Below are 17,451 nucleotides of genomic sequence, written 5' to 3'. Positions count from 1 at the left end.
TCTTGGCTAATAATTTGGTATGAATAATCTCGTCACTAATCACACATTTTTGAACGGGGAAAAATGCTTCACAGTATATCTTTTAGTTTCAATCACCTACAATAAAAGAAATAAAAATGTGTCTATCTTGAACCCATGGGAAAAGTTTCAGTGGACTAAAGTAACAAAATGTGTCTCCCTTGCAATCATTTTACATGTGAATTTATCGACTAAAAATATTTATTCCCATTTACCATTTAATAATGCAAACAAAGTGCAATGTTCCTCTCACAAATAGGTTTACTTAAGCCTGTGATGGAAAATGGCTCGTTGCAAGATGAAGCAACAAACATTTGCATAGTTCAAACTTGCCATACACATCAAGAAACACAGAAAAGTCTCACTAATGCCAATGACATAAAATGTTCCCAATTTAGGAGTCCTCTGGTCTGCATGACTGGACCATAGTTTAACATTACACAATCTCCCAGCCAGTCAGAATCTAGAATGGTATTTATGTAGCAGGTTCTTCTTCAGAAGCAGTGACTGCTGGTTCATTGGTATCATCCTCTGCTCTCAGTTGGGAAGAAACCTCATCAATTGCAGCATTTAGTTGAGCTATTTTTTCATTCAACGTCTTCCTGGTCCTCTGCTCTTTGACATACACATCAACATGTAAATACAACTTACATCATGCAAACAATGTCAGACTGAAACAAAAACACTAAATTATAAAACAAATGCATATTAGAAACAAAAGTCACTCTGCATATAGAATTAAAAGAATGCCAGGTCAGCATTTCTACAAAATAATACAGATCCATGCATGAGAATGATGCATACATGTACACAGAGGAGAAACTCGTTACAGAATTTATACAAACCAGAGAAAGTGCATTTAGAGATCTTCTCTCATACGTTCCCTGACACTGGAACCTATAATAAAAGTAAATATATTCCAAGGATTCAGAAAAAGTTGGCAATTCATACCATGGAACATGTAAAGGGAGAGTGCTCCAAAGAGTCATAAATAAAGAAAATGTGGTAGAAATGGCAACTATACATGCTAGTTCAAAATGAAAAGGTGAGAAATGCATTACAGGAAATGCACACCCCCCACCCAGCCCATACCAGGCATGTTTCGGTATGGAGATGCTGAAACGTGCCTGATACACATTTCAGGAGGGGTGAAACACATTTCACCTATCCTGAAATGTGTTTCAGGCACCATACAGTGTGTATATACATATCACATTTCCCTGTTTGCTGATCTTTTTGGGGGTCACATTCCCATTTCAGATACATGTTTATGTTTCCCCGTACCATGCAACTTAGGGTGAGAACATAGAAGACATGTAAACATGTAAAAGTAGAGTAGATTCAATGCTCCAAACAGTCATAATTGAATAAAATATGGTAGAAATGGCAGATATACATGCTAGATCAAAATGACACGGTGAGAACTGCATTGCAGGAAATGAACACACCCCACCCAGCCCATACCAGGCATGTTTTGGTATGGAGATGCTGAAACGTGCCTGATACACATTTCAGGAGGGGTGAAACACATTTCGCCTCTCCTAAACTGTGTTTCAGGCACCATTCAGTGTGTATATACATATCACATTTCCCCATTTCCTGATTTTTTGGGAGGTCACATTTCCAGCACATTCCCATTTCAGATACATGTTTCTATTTCCCCGTACCATGCAACTTAGGGTGAGAACATAGAAGACACAAAAAATCGTGCATGGCTCATATTTAATCATAAGCATCGTTATATCAGTTGTGGTGTCAGAGAGTTTAAATAAGAAGTGAACAATATAGGATAAGTAAAGATACCAGTTCTAAGAAAACACAGAATTTTGAAAAACAATATAATAGATTAGTAAAAAATAATTGATTCATGTGTCCAAAGCTTTCGCAGTTAAGAACTTGCAATTCAGGAACTCGTTGAGCTGATCAATTTAAATGTGGCACATTTTCAAAGATGAATATTTTAAAAATGAAAGTCATTTTTAAAAGTAGCTTTGGGTTGAGTATTTAGAAGTTGCACCACAACCATAGCTCTTTATGGTTAGGGGAAAGCCATTTGTCTGTCATATGTATGAATGTCCTTTTCATTGTACAGTTTTTTTTCTTTCTGGGGGGGGTGTGGCAGTGGGGAGGCATTGGAGAGCAGATAACAACCTTTTATTTGGTTACATACCCTCCATCCAACAACAATATGTTTTTAGTGTATAAACCCAGTGCACGAATACACCACACTATAACAAAAGGGATATCCATACATCTGACAGATAAATAACTCCTTAACTACTCTCTGATGGGAACCTTTAGAATTCATAAATTTGGAATTGGTGCCTTTATCATAAAATTATATCATGTCTAAGTGTGGTTAGATTAAACAAACTTCCCACAAACTGCATGTAGAATGTTTCCATCAACAGACTCTAAATCTTCAGGCAAATACAGCTTCGAAGCAATCTCCTTAGTTGTAGTCACTGATATACCATCTTTATAAGTTTCCTTGGGGTGTACGTGCATACCTAGTTTGCGACATGAAGATATGATTTTCCTTTTGTCAAATTTCTATCCAAAACAGTAGAGGATGCCCAAGGACGTGACCTCAAGAATGCTTTGAAGGTCTTCCTTGAGTGCTTCTATCATATGTTCATTACTTCCAACCATGATAAAATTATCAACATATATGACAGCTATTCCAATGTCCTTTCTAGATGCTTCACATGAAAGTTAGCATGAGATAAAATTCTTGTGATACCTAGCTTGCTGCAGACGTTATTTATCTAGGCATACATATGCCCTTGGTACCTGTTAATTCATAGAATAGCAAGACAGTCCAAATCAACTCTCACATCTGACTTCGCTCTGTCACAAAACTAAATTGAGTCACCTCTTCTGGGTCAGGCTCAGCCATAGTCATTCTCGCAAGTTTAGTTGGCAAGCATGACAAAGAAAAGAAAGTTCAATGAGAGTCATATTGATTCGGCATGTGACGTGTGAATCAAAAATTCATTCATTTGCCTACAAATGATGGAAAAAAGCACCCATTTTTTTTGTTTTACTGACCTGATTTCATAGCAGACAATTAACAGAACTGTCAACCATCCAGAACGATTGCCTTTTGTAGTATATCACATCATCTATCTACATTGAAACATATCACTACTGAATGTCTGCATCATATGGTCAGTCTTAACTATTAAATTGATGCAGGGTATCCTTTTTTAATTACTGTATGTTTCTTTCTGAGACAATTGACAAGTTCTTCCCAAACCCGAGTCAACTCTTAGTATTTTCTTCCCCAAATATGGTATGGTAATTTTGCTTCACAGTGTATGCCCTCACCCTACACATAAGCCTTTAACCACCAGTTTATCCAGTGGACAATCAGACTTCCAGTGTCTATATACCAATCTACAACCAATTGCATTTTTACTCAAACTCAAAGCCCAGTTTCTATTTTTGTCTTCATTTCTTGCTTCATTGACTTTTGTCATTCAATACCATTACAAGCTCTATCAAATGAGCAAGGTTCACTGCATGACCAAAGTCAATAGTGCAGCATTTACCTAATTTCCCTGGATAAAAGTCTCCTTGATCTTTTTCAATGATTTCCTTATTCTTCTCCAATCAACATCTCATCTGCTTATGGCACAAATAAACTCAGCTATTCAGCAAATTCATATTTTATTATTATTAAACAGATAGAAGATGATTACAATTTGTGGGAGGCCCTTGGCTTTATACTGCCTTGGGTGCCTCTTGGTGAATTTTGCCTAATAACTACTAATTAACTAATTGTTTATATAACATTGCCTTCCTCCCAAAAAAATGCTTTGTCCTCAAAGCATACGTAACGACGGATGTTGTTGACGAAATGCTTCAGTCTCCCAAGAAGCTTCTTCTTCTAGTAAGTCCTTCCACTTGATCAAGTATTCCTTGATTACATGAGATCGAAGCTTCTTTTCCCTGGTGGATATGATACCTTCTGGTTCTAAAATGACCCTTCCTTCATCATCTAAGGATGGAAGCGTTGTTTGTGTTGATTGATGGTCACCCAGTGCCCTTTTAAGGCAAGATACATGGAAGACATTGTGAACACAACTTTTATCCGGAAGGCTTAAACTATATGCAACTTGGCTGATCTTTTTGTTGATCTGGTATGGTCCATAGAACTTTGGTGCTAATTTATTTTTTCCTTTTTGTTTCAAGAACAACTGTTTGTATGGCTGGAGCTTGACAAATACGTATTCTCCAACTTCAAATTCTCTCTTGGTTCTGTTTCGGTCAGCTTGTTGCTTCATACTGTTTTTTGCATTATTTAAATTTTCTTTTAGGGTTTGGGCGATTTTTTGGGTTTCTTCTAGTTGGTTTTTAACAGCTGGTAGATTTGTCTAGACAGTAGCTAGATCCTTCCATTTCGAAGGTTCGTACCCATACAAATCTTGGAATGGAGTCATTTTTGCTGACGTATGGTAAGTTGAATTATACCACCATTCAGCGAGATGCAACCACTGAACCCACTTATTTTGTTTTTTTGTAGCGTAACAACGTACATAGGCTTCCAAACATTTATTGACAACCTTCGTTTGTCCATCTGTTTGAGGGTGGTAAGCGGAACTCATATTTAGGTAGTTTTCTATATGGTTGAACAATTCCTTCCAGAAATTACCCTTAAATTTGGCATCTCTATCACTCACAATGACTTTTGGAAAACCGTGTAATTTATAAATATTTTTGCAAAATATCTCGCATAATAAAGTGAGCATATTTGGTGAGTCTGTCGACTACTACGAAAATCTTATCCTTGCCCTTAGATACAAGTAATCCCTCAATAAATTCCATTGATATTTATTCCCATTTCTGATTCAAAATGTTTAAGGGGTGAAGTAATCTAGGTGTCATAATATTTTTACTTTTATTTCTTTGACATTTGTCACATTCTGCTACATATTTCTAAATATCATGACTCATCCCCTTCCAAAAGAATGATTGACGTGCATTGTAGTAAGTTTTAAAGAATCCTACATGTCTGACTGATAGTGAATCATGTGACTCCTTGAGTTTCTTGGATTTAAACTTGGAGTTTGAATTCAGATAGACTCTTCCTTTGTACCATAGAATATCATTTTCAATTCAAATTTTGAGTTGTCTGGAAGGTTATTGATTATCGCAGTTATTTCCAGATCCTTGGCATACTCACTTTGAATCTCATTAAGCCATTCAAGAACAACAACCAAGACTACAATTAATGTTGGTTCTTCGTCCTTCCTTGACAGGGCATCTGCTACTACAATGTCTTTTCCCTTTTTATGTAATATCTCCATGTCAAAGGCAACAATTTTTTCAATCCATTTTTGTTGTTCTTCGAAAAGTGTTTTTTGTTGGAGGAGGTGTTGGAGACTGTTATGGTCTGTTCGAATGGAGAACTTACTTCCAAAAAGATATTGTCTCCACTTGGCCAGTGTGTGCATAATAGTGAGCATTTCCTTGTTGTATGTGGATTTAAGACGTTCTTGTTTATTGAGCTTCCTGCTTTCAAAAGCTATTAGATGCCCCTCTTGCATTAACACTGCACATATACCGAACCTAGAAGCATCACACTTAATGATAAATGGTTTAGAGAAATCTGGAGTTGCCAATACCGGGAAGTTAGACATAACTTCCTTCAATTCTTCAAAACACCTTCCTGCTTCCTCATTCCACTAAAATGAATTCTTCTTTAAAAGGTTTGTTACAGGTGCAGTTATATGTGCATAGTTTTTAATAAATCTTCAGTAATATCCAATCAATCCTAAGAACCCTCTTAGCTTGGATATAGTAACAGGTTTGGTCCATTCCTTTATAGCCTTGATTTTATTAGGGTCCACTTTTACTCCTTCATGGGATATTATGTGTCCGAGATATTCTACTTCTTCCTTCCCAAAGGTGCATTTGGATTTCTTGGCGTAGAACTGATGCTCTTCCAATAGTGTAAGAACTTTATCCAGATATTGTAGGTGCTCCTTCCAAGTTTTACTGTAAATTAAAATATCATCAAAGAATATTAATACAAACTTCCTAAGATATGGCCTGAATAACTCGTTCACAGTGGCTTGGAATGTTGTTGGTGCATTGGTTAACCCAAAGGGCATTACTTTAAATTCGTAGTGACCTTCGTGTGTTTCGAACGCAGTTTTTGGTATGTCTTCCAACCTGATTTTGATTTGGTAATAGCCTGACCTTAAGTCCAATTTTGAGAAGTATTTTGCGCCATATAGTTCATCCAACATTTCATCGATAAAGGGAATTGGGAATTTGTTTTTTATCGTTATTTTGTTTATGTTGATTTGTGGTAGCATCGGATGTGCTCTAGCCATGAAAATTGGTGGAGAGGCTAAGGCACATAAGATTTCCAAGACCCAGAAATGGTTTGGGGAAGTTCTACCCGGTTGGAGAGATATTAAAATAATTAATATTTTTAATGGGGTTCCTAAGTCTAAACTTAGGAAAATTAATATCTTAATCAGTATTAATATAAAACTGGGTGAGAATGTTCTAAATGACATTGATCAAGCCAAATCTAATCTTAGCTATTGATTAGGGACTTAATCTCGGTTGTTGAAAACTCAATAGGAAAAGTCTAAGAGGAGGCTTGAGGGTCAGTTGGAGATACACCATATTGATCAGTCAATTCAATTTCTAGACCGAGGTTTGCTAAGAAAATCGAACAAGGGATCTGTTGCAGCGAGGGGCAGTTCGGCACGAAGCCGAGAATACATAGCAAAGAGGCAGAGATAGTGCCAAAGAGAAAGCACAAAGCCTGGAAAGGTTGATGCGGAGGAAGTTGGGAGCTACGCAAAGGCTGAAGAGGCCAGCATGGGTAACGCAGAGGGTCTGAGGGCTGACGCAGAGGGTCTAAGGGCTGATGCAGAGAGCCAAGGGGCTGACACAGAGGCTTCAATAGCTACGCATAGGCTAGTAGAGCTGACACAGGGCCAAGAGGCAGCACCGAGAGATTTTCGTGGGGCAGACTGAGTGCTAGTGAGTCGGGAAGGGTGACGCAATCCCTGCAGAGTGACATAGAGCAGTAGAGAAGCTTGGAGCAGCTTTCGCTATCCAGCTAAGGAGTTGCCATTGTTGTTGTGGGATCGTTCATCCAGTGATTGATCAGCTGGAATATCTGTCTCCGAGGAGAGGTACTACTGTCGAGGGCATTCTCTGTTGGGTGAGCCATTTTTGGCACCCTAGATGTATTCAAAAACTACATAATAATAAAACCCTCATATCTGTTGCACCGGTTTTCCCACATTGGCTTTTTCCGAGGACAATTGTCCAAAAATAACGGTGTCCCTTGTGTGTTTGTCTCAGTTATTCCAGTTGTTGATCTATATATGTGTTAAGCTTGCATTTGTGTTTATTTTCGGTATTTATATTTATAAATAACTTGTTAATGAAATGAACAAGTGGGAGAAAATAAACCAGATAATGCAGTAGGGGTTTCTAACGTGTCAGACTTAGAAATTTCAACAGTTTAATCCTCTATAATCAATGCATAGCCTAAACGATCCATCCTTCTTCCTTACCAATACAACTAGAGTAGCATACAGACTCTTACTTTTTTAGATGATTCAACATTTCAAAAGGTCTTGGATTAATCTCTCAATTTCAGTCTTTTGGTGATGCAGATATCAATACAGTTTGACGTTGACGAGGTCTGATCCTGCTTTGACTTCTATTGTATTCTCGATTTCCCTGTTAGGAGGCATTTTCATGGGCAGGTCTTGGAATACTTTTTCATGCTTTTGAATTAGCTCTTGTACTTCTGGTGACCCTTTGTTGATCACTTTTGCAGATAACATTTATAATTCGTGACATTGTACTACATAAGTTGGTACTCCTTTTCGAATCATTTTCATCATTTGGGTTGATGACACGATTTGATTTTCTAGTGCTTGGAATCCATATAACTTGTACCTCTGCCCTTCCCATTTAAAGCTTATAAACTGCTTTTGATGGTTGGCAGAGTAAGTGCCTAGGGTTTGTAGCCATTGGATACCTAAGACCACATCTACTCCTCCTAATGGTACAATGTAGAATGGAGATTCTAAATTGAAGTCTTGAATCTGCAATTTGACCTTATGGCATTTCCCTACCTTTTCAATCTTCTTACTACCGGCTACCCTCACCTTCATGTTGGGCATGGGAAATATGAAAATGTTGAGTCTCTTTGCCATGGTTGAGTCTAAAAAATTGTGGGTGCTACCGGTGTCGATGAGCACCATTATGTTGTTCTTCTTGATATGTCCTTTTAATTTTAAAGTCTAGGGTTATGATATACCTGTCATAGCTGATAATGACACTTGTGGAATTCTTTCTTCATCTAGTTCTGGAGAGAATTCTGGGGCATCTTCTATTCCTTCTATAGCTGATTCATCACTGATTGAATCATTAGTTGCTTCACAGTTATATAGGTTCTTTGTCTCTTTCCCTTTAGCACACCTATGTTTAGGGTACCACTTTTCGCCACATCGTTTGCACTTGCCCTTTTTCATCCTTTGCATTTCCACGTAAGATTTTTCTCCTTCACGAAGATGTGGTGGAACATATTTTGTATTATTCGTATTCGCAAACTGGGGAATTCTTCGTCTCGAATATACTTTTTCCAGTTTTGACCACAGTATCTTTTCAAATTTCTTTTCAGCAGCTTTTGCTTTTTGTCTTGCTACTTCTATCGACGTAATGTCATGAAGCTCAAGTTCTACTCGTAGATGGGTTTTAAGTCCAGAGATGTATGATTGAATTAGACGAGATTTTGATAACCTAGGTACTCGTGTTGCTAAGGTCTCCCATTCTCGAGTGTATTCATCCACATCTCCTTTTTGTCACAATCTGATGAGTGTTGAAAAGAACTCTTCTTCCTTGACACCTTGGAACCTTTTAAAGAACGCATCCTTAAATTTTCTCCAACTGATAACGAACGTCGTTTTCTTCTACCACATATACCAATTATATGCTTCGCCTTCCATTTTCATGGAAGTGTGCCTAATCTTTTCGTCATCGTTGTCAATATCATAAATCTCGGAATATTCTTTTGCTTTATTGAGCCACGCAACGCTACATTTTTTGTTACCGTCAAACTTGGGCAACTAAGTTTTTTCTCTTCGTTGATACGTCGCTAACTGTGGAATGAAAAGAGGGTATTGATTGGTGAATGAATTCCATAGTTGCTTATTTTGAAAATTCACGTTACTATTTTCTTGATGGTGCATGGATGATTTTTTTGGAGACTCAGTTTTTTCATGAGAATCTGTTGAATTTGTTGAATCTGATGAATTGTGTTGTTGATTACCTCCATCATCCTAGAATATTTGTTCGGGTGTAATCTTCATCCTATCACAAATAGTGGTTAGTATTGTCATTCTCTGATTTTGATTCATTTTGGCTTAGGTATGGTTCTGCTTGAGTTGTCTTTGCATCCGATTTGTCGTATCTTGAAGCTTCTTGATATCGTCGGAATGTTCGGTAACCTTACTCTTGAGATCGACTAATTTTTGGTTAAAATCATCGAAATGGCTAGTAATCCTATTCTCAAGATCAATCAATTTTTTGTTGAAATCGGTCATGGTCATCGACGATATTGAACGGGTTTGTGAGGGTGTATTTTTGTCCGCCAGTTTAAACTTTCTTCCTTAATTTGAACTAATTTTATTTATATATATATATATATATATATATATATATAATTAAATTAAATTTATTAATTAATTTTATTATATATTGAAATTACTTTATAACATAAAAGTTTTTTTTAGAACTATATAACTATATATTCATATATAAACTATATGGAAATTAAATAGCTAACGGAATGTGTTTGAACAAGTTTGAAGGCCGGGAGAATGGGACGCGACTGTCGAGGTCAATGAACGACGGATCAGGTGAATAAAATAACGCAGGCAGACAGAGCGGCAGATTGGGTGGAGAAGACGTCAGCGAGGGTGCACAGGAAAATGACGTGGGCACAACGGAATGTGGTGTGATGTGAGGAATGTCGGGAAGTGATGAACGGAGCAATGGGCGGACAGGGACAGGATGGTGGGCGGGGGGCGACAATTGGTCGGGGTGCGGGGGCGATTTATGACGTGCGGAAGAATTGGCGGCAGTGACACAGTCAGACGGCGGAGTAGAACGCAGGTGTGGGCGGTTGTGTGTTCACTGTGGAGCAATGACAAACAGGTGCAACAATGGTAATCGATGGCCCAACAACAACAGCATCCTAGGAGCGAACCACTCTGATACTAGATGGCACAAATAAACTTAGCTATTCAACAAATTCATATTTTATTATTATTAAACATATAGAAGATGATTACAATTTGTGGGAGAACCTTGGCTTTATACTGTCTTGGGTGACCTTTGCCTAATAACTACTAATTAACTAATTTTTTATATAATAACTTATATATGCTTTATACTTCGTTGACACTATTTAAACCAACTTATTGAACAAAATTGTGCAATGAGATATGAGTAACATAAACATTAAAACAACAACAAAGAAGGAAACAATTACCAACCCATCAGTGGGTGTATAAGGTGTATCACTTGTCATCTTGGGATGGTCTTCCTTTCAGTCAGACATGATAAAGTTTCAAGGTTACTTATTTGGTTGCTCTATTCTTGGTAATGTAGAACTATATTTTTCCATCTCTATGTTGATGTTTGTAGCTCAGACAAGTACTTCTGCGAAGGTCCAAGTGTCTAGACATCCGTAAGTCGCCTAATTGACCCTTAAACTTAGCAATTACTTTAACAATTGAAGTAATGGTCTTTTATAAGATAAAGTGAGTTAATCTAATGAAATGCAAAGGTTATTTGCATTAGTAAATTAGATGAATCTCAACCATTGATCTCAAGTGATGTTGAGATCTAATCTCAATTGTCAATTACTTTGGAGATTAGGGTTGTGGATTCAGTCAATAACTCAAACCTATAAAAAGAAGGTCAGGTTTAAGGAGAAGACATGTATTAAGCACAAAACATAATGAGATAGTGAGATCTTAGCCATTGGGTGAACAAGGACTTTCATACAAGTGTGCAGAGTTCAAGGAAGAGTGCAAGGGGCAGCAAGGGAAGGATCCAAATCATCAAGCAGATCAAAGGACAGATCAAGGGTTTGGTCAGCTAGATCATTTTCAAGTTTGTTTTCGTATTTGTGTTTTTCCTCGAAGGGCCATTATCTTAGGAAGGAAGCATTGAATGTTGTAGATTATTATTAATATTATTATTATTATTAATGAAACAACGGATTTTGAAGGGCAGAAAATATGTGTGTATGTGTTCGAGATTGGTGTTTTAATTTGCTTTCATTGTTATTTACTTTTATATGTTAAAACTTTTGTTGTGTTTTTTATTCAATAGATTTGTGTAACAATATGCTAGGAAATAATTAGCCAAGTCGTTGGGGTTAGGAAACTAACATGGTATTAGAGCTTCATTTCTGAAGAGGGCTAATTTCTAGGAAATGCACACAAGAAACTACCATACAGGAGTTGCAGGGGGTATCTGATCAAAACACACAGAAAAACCAGTGACACACACACAAAATGTATGAATGTACGAAGTCGGGAGACATAAGAAAAGGGAAATAGGTAGTCGTACAACAACCGTACGTGAATCGTTAGAGCCACCACGAGCCAAGTGCATGACTTAAAGGTGTAGCAACAGAAAAGTGGTACTAGTGCATGGTTGAGATAAAAGTTAAATAAACAAATAAATAAAAAGGTGGACCCCAACCATGGCCAACTGACGCAAGCAAGGAAACAACCACAATAGGACTCAGGAGCAGAGAACAAGTTGAACCTTGCAGATGAAGACAACCACACATACTGAAAAGAACACGGACACAAAGTGTAGCCCAAGGCAAAGAGACGGTTGCAAAATCAACATGAGAGACACAAGTCATAAGAGCTAAGTAACCAGATTCGTTATAAAGGGGCCATGTGTCTGAATCTTGCGAATCGGACACGATTCGCTGGGGATTCGAATCCCAAAAGGGGACACGTCGTGTCCTAACGAGATTCATACGAATCCCGTTAGGACACAACGTGTCCCGATTCTGGGATTCGAATCTCCTAATTTGAAACCCGCGCGCATAAAAAAGGTGTTGTTCCTTATGTTTATTTACCAATGATCCAGTGCTAGAGCCTGTTAGATTTGATGACGATAATATTTTAGAGGGGTCATCCTCCACACTAGCAGATGCAGAGGCGACTATGGATATAGGGGAGGAGGAGGATGCAGAGGAGAGCAGTGGTGACCATGATGATGAGGACATTGATGCTGATTTTGATGATGACTATGGGGATTGATGACTCATGAGACATGGGCTACCTATTGCCTTGAGGCTTGTCTACCTATAGTTGTTTTATATTTTCTATTTCTATTTGCCATTGGCATTGCACCAGCACTACCTATGTAACACATTTTGATTTGATGACTTAATGAGAAAACTACAGCTGTCAGTGTCTTTATCTTACTATCTTGTAGTTGTAAGTTGTCTTTCATTTATGAATCATGATTTAAGTGACCACTGACATGTATTTGAATTTTGTATGTACTATGCATGCTAAAGATGAAGATATGTTTGAAATCAATGAATTTGTATCATTAATTAGAATTTGTGTAAGAAATATCTAATTTTTAATATGTATATATATAACGAATCCTACGTGTCCTGTTCCGGGGGGTCAATGTGTCCGAATCCGACACTCGAATCCCCATATCCTACGAATCCCGAATCCCCGTGTCAGGTGACTTAGGTTGAGAGGGAGTGTTAAAACTGGAAACTAGGGCCAAACTCCATGTGAGTCATCTTATTTATGGTAGCTGATATTTGTCTTAGATCCCTCTCATCGAGAGGTGTAGGATTGATCTAAAGATCATCCGATCCCGATAAGTATTCATGGACTTATGAATTTATTTTTGTTATAATCGTCAACGTCGGCCAGCAACCAAATAAACCCCACATGTGCTCAACGTTTTAGTATAAAAAGAGGTGACTTGATTGTCATTTGTACACACACTTCACTCTTGATTTCTCTCCACTTGTTTTGGGTTTTAGCGGAAGAGGAGGAAGCCCCAAACACAGGTCTAGAAGGAGACTCTATTCAATGTAAAAGGGATGCCCTAGCTGCAGGTCTTGTGAAGGTTTGGCCACAGTTCAAAGGGAGATCGAGCACGGTGAAGGAGGCCTAACAGCTGACCCTAAGCGCAGTCTTATCATACCCTAGATGCCCTAATCCAGACACTGTTTGAGACAGCCCTTAGACGCTGGAAAAGAGGTAGTAAACTCGCTGCCCTAACTAGCAAAGAAGGTAGGGACAGTGTGGGTGGTTTAGGGCTGTTAGAACCTCTTGGTGACTGCGTGGAGGGTTGTTCCATGCTACAAAGAGGCCGAGTTAGGTAAGGAGAATTGCAGACTATTTGTGGTCAGCTTTAAGGTAAGGGTGACACTGTTTGGTTGGCTAATAGGTGACAGCAATCCCTGTGGTAGGCTGCAGACCTTGCCTAACTAAAATAAGGATAGCGTGGAGGTTTCTTGGGCTAAAAAGTACCCAGAACAGTGACACAAATGGAGGAGACCCTCCCTTGACAAGGCCGCAGTTTTTGAGGGATGTTTTAGGTGACTGTTTAAGGGTTGTTGTAGCACATGGGTGCCCTAACCAATCACAGTAAGGAACAACAGCAAACACAGCCTTCTACACCTCCTATTTGCTGTAAGAAAGAAACATTGTTGTGTTTTAGGTGCACATCTTGTCCGCTGTCCTAAAGACCTGTCAAATTAAAGAAAGAGGTCCCTTCAAATGAGGAGATCCTATGTGTTGTCACAAAAGGTTCTTATCAGCAGTCTAGATAAAGGAACTGCTACACATACCTAGCTCCTATAACACACAAATCAGCATTGTGTGTTTCCTAGGACTGTGGGATCATAGTCTATCTAGCTACTAAGACTGTGTGGCAGCTGCTAAGGCTATGTGGCAGCATGACTAAGGTAGTATGGCAGCATGACAGAAGTTATGGTGCAGCATATGTGTATCAGGGTGTGCAGCACAAGTGTATCAAGGTGCAGCATATGTGTATCAAGGTGTGCAGCACAAGTGTATCAAGGTGCAGCATGGTGTATCAAGGTGCAGCATAAGTGTATCAAGATGCAGCACAAGGGGATGCAGCATGATGGGCACAGTAAGGTACAGTTTGAAGATGCAGCACAAGGAGGTGCAGCATGATGATACGGTGCAGCAGCATGATGTGTGCAGCATGATGATGAAGAGCAGCAAGATGGGTACAGCATGATGAGGTACAGCTCAGCAGTGATGCAGCATGGTGCAGCTCTGTGATGATGGACATGGTATGATGGTGCAGCACTATGATAGGGTGATGGAATCACATGAGTCCATATCAGTTACCTCACGAGACATCTTCTTAGAGAAGATCTATGTTCTTATCTTGTCAAGTCAAAGTGTTGACTTATGTTGTAAATGTACTATCTCTCTCTCTCTCTCTCTCTGCTGAACTATTGAAGAAATATAAGAAGAATTGATCAAGGGTTTCCCCACATTGGGGTTTGTCCCTGGCTAGCACCACATCTTGTGTCCTCTTGTCTTGGCTTGTCTTCTGCGATTTATGTTTATGTTCTATCTACAGTTTACTTTAACGCTGATGTGATTGCTAATCTGGAAATGATATTGAGCTAACTGTGAAAATTGAAATGAATTGCTCTAAGCATAGAACATACCTAAACTTAACACATTCATTAGGGTGAGGCCAAATATAGCATACTTAAAGATCCTTGTTCCTGCGGAGAAGAGGATGAAGCCAGAGCCTTCAAAATAGAAGGGCATATTTGTTGGGTATAGTGAGACCTAAAAATCTTAGAGAATCTTCATGTCAATGCAAAGGAAGACAATTGTGAATAGAGATGTTAAATTCGAGGAGAACTTGGCATCTAGGAAGTCTCATGGGTCGCCACCAGCAATGCTATATGACAAGAAATAGGGGACTCCAAAGGGAGAACAACATGTAGAGACTTCTAGTTCAGGGAGTCAACCTTCAAGTGGGGAGGATTCATTAGCTCCATTCAGTTCATTCAGGAGACCCAGGTGGTTTGTGCAAACATTGAGGGATATTAGGGAGCATGTGGAGGCTCCCAAGAGCACATTTAGGGAAAGAATACTTTTGAAGAAGTTTTCGAACTACATGGCATTGATGAGTAGTGTCATTGAAGAGGCAAGAAACCAAGAGGCATGGAAGAAATCAATTGTGGAGTATGATGCAATGGATATTGTTCCAAGATTGAAGGGCAAGCCAGTTCCAAGTGCTTCTTCTTATTGAAAAGTGTAACTAGATTCGGTCTTCATAATGACATGTAATTGTGATTTTTGTAAATGATGAAAAGAAGAAAAATAAAATTATTATTGTAATACTTGCTTCAAGGGTTTCATGAGCAAGAAAATTATTTTTAGATGACTCCCATTGAGAACCTTTAGGATTTGTCATTAAAGTCAAAAAGAGTTGATGTCATGTATGAAGAACCCTTCGTGGGCATATTACAAACATATGTCAGTCTATCGAATTGCCAAGAAGCCCTACAAAGACAAACACAAGTTCTCCTCTTTAAGTCGGCCACATTGTATTGGATATGAAAGTTTCGAAGTCCATCAATACTAAGAGTGAGGAGGACACTGTTAACTATGTGAGCCTGAATAGACCCAAGTGATGACACAATCTGTCATATAACCAAGGAGACAGAGATTCTCCAAAGAACAGATCTAAATAAATGTGATTCTTTAATACGAGCCTTCAAAAGGTATCCAGATTTGACATAAGGAACCGGCAATCGAATTTCATACCATAGGTTGCTGCAGATCATACCTTGAGAGATTTGAATGCTATAATATTTCAGAACAATGTTATATTACGAGACCATCATATATGTATTGCAGAGATACATAGTCTTGTAGTGAGGATGACATGACATTGAGGAGTAGAGATACCATTCTCAGAGCATGTTGTACATAACACAGAGATATCATGAGTGGATGATGCCATATTCGATATATGCGAGATCATAATCAAGACCCTGATCAAGTGAGAAAATGCGAGATCACAGAGGTCGAAACCATATGCCATTACAATGAAACATATGATATTGCAACCATTACACTGAGGCTATACAGAGCGAGATCGTATGCCATAGCATTCATATTCAAGTATACAATTATAGTGGTGCCTAAGAGCGAAATCATAATGCGAGAAACCTGAAGCGAGAGTGTGAGCCCTGTAGCGAGAGTGCAAGTCATATGCGAGTTGTAGTGCTTCAAACATGCGAGAGAGAATACCTTTATCAGAGAGATCATATAATGTGAAAGAGCCATCGAAAAGAAGATCCTGAGTTACTGTCATGCAATCATAGACTCTATGTTAATCGAGCGAAGATGCCATAGAGCGAGATCTGTAACATTTCCATCCTACGTAAAACTGTCACTGCTAGGGGAATCTTCAGAAGCAGATGCATTTTCCATTTTAGGTGATTCCTACGAGCTTTGGAGATTTCAGGACTCTCGTTATCATCTAAGTGTTTAACCCCATCTTGTGTGGTTGGCACATACGTTCCATCTCCTTCTCCTCGAACAAGATTGTATACAAGGGGTCAATATTTCCTTTTAAACTTGAGGCATCCTTTTCACCAAGAGTATCTTGCAAGAAAACTTAAGATCAAGTGTCTTGCTTGTTGTCTATCAAAACCAGAGTAGTCTGCATGAGACAAAGCCGATTAAAGCTGAGAGCCAATCAAACTTCCTAAACGCATTGCCTCAGAATAGTACCATACGAGCTTCGGGGATTCTGTCATCCGAAATTGTATGACTTATCAAACTAACTCTTGCTTGGGCTTGACTCCTCCTAGCTCCGATACCATGTTAAATTTTGGTTAAGATGTTCTTTGCATAGGACAATTACTTCAATAATTCATAAGATCCCAAGATTAATTCCATTTCACATAAACTATTATCTCAGTAATTGAAGAAAGAACATAAATAACATATGCAAAAGACAAGCCAAGACAAGAGAACATCGAGATTGGCTCAAGCAGAGGAAAAACCCCAAGATGGGGAAAACCCTTGATCAAATCTTCTTATTATTATCTTCAAATGTTCAGCAGAGAAAGAGAGAGAGAAACTACAATTAATGACCAAGAAGCAGTCCGCACAAATCTTCCATTCTACCTTAGCAGTCAAATCTTGCCTTCATCAGAGATCAACAAAAGACAAAGCAGCTGCAAGGATGTCTTCCAAAGGATCTCAATTCTAGTTGGATAGAGTGGCCCAAAACAGTTCTATACTTGGTAGACAAACCTGGTTAATGTGATGATGCGATGGAGGCAGATCTAGAACTTGGTTAAGGCTC

General features: G+C 38.6%; 1 protein-coding gene across 2 annotated transcripts in view; it reads right to left on the bottom strand.

The window, feature by feature from the left end:
• Window positions 1–201: 201 nt before the first annotated feature.
• The window catches only part of LOC149154725 (uncharacterized), a 166,008-nt gene continuing 148,758 nt past the window's right edge, over window positions 202–17,451 (bottom strand). For both annotated transcript variants that reach the window (XM_089440692.1, XM_089440691.1), the window contains exon 5: window positions 202–628. In XM_089440692.1, coding sequence (XP_089296818.1) covers window positions 494–628 — 135 coding nt within the window. In that variant the 3' untranslated portion in view covers window positions 202–493. The remainder of the gene's footprint in view (window positions 629–17,451) is intronic.

This window comes from Pinus tabuliformis, chromosome 9 (assembly GCF_031772625.1).
Source record: "Pinus tabuliformis cultivar Carrire ecotype Pingquan chromosome 9, CPIR1, whole genome shotgun sequence".
NCBI lineage: Eukaryota > Viridiplantae > Streptophyta > Pinopsida > Pinales > Pinaceae > Pinus > Pinus tabuliformis.
Note: the sequence above shows the minus strand (reverse complement) of the source record. Positions and strands in the feature narration are given on the sequence as shown.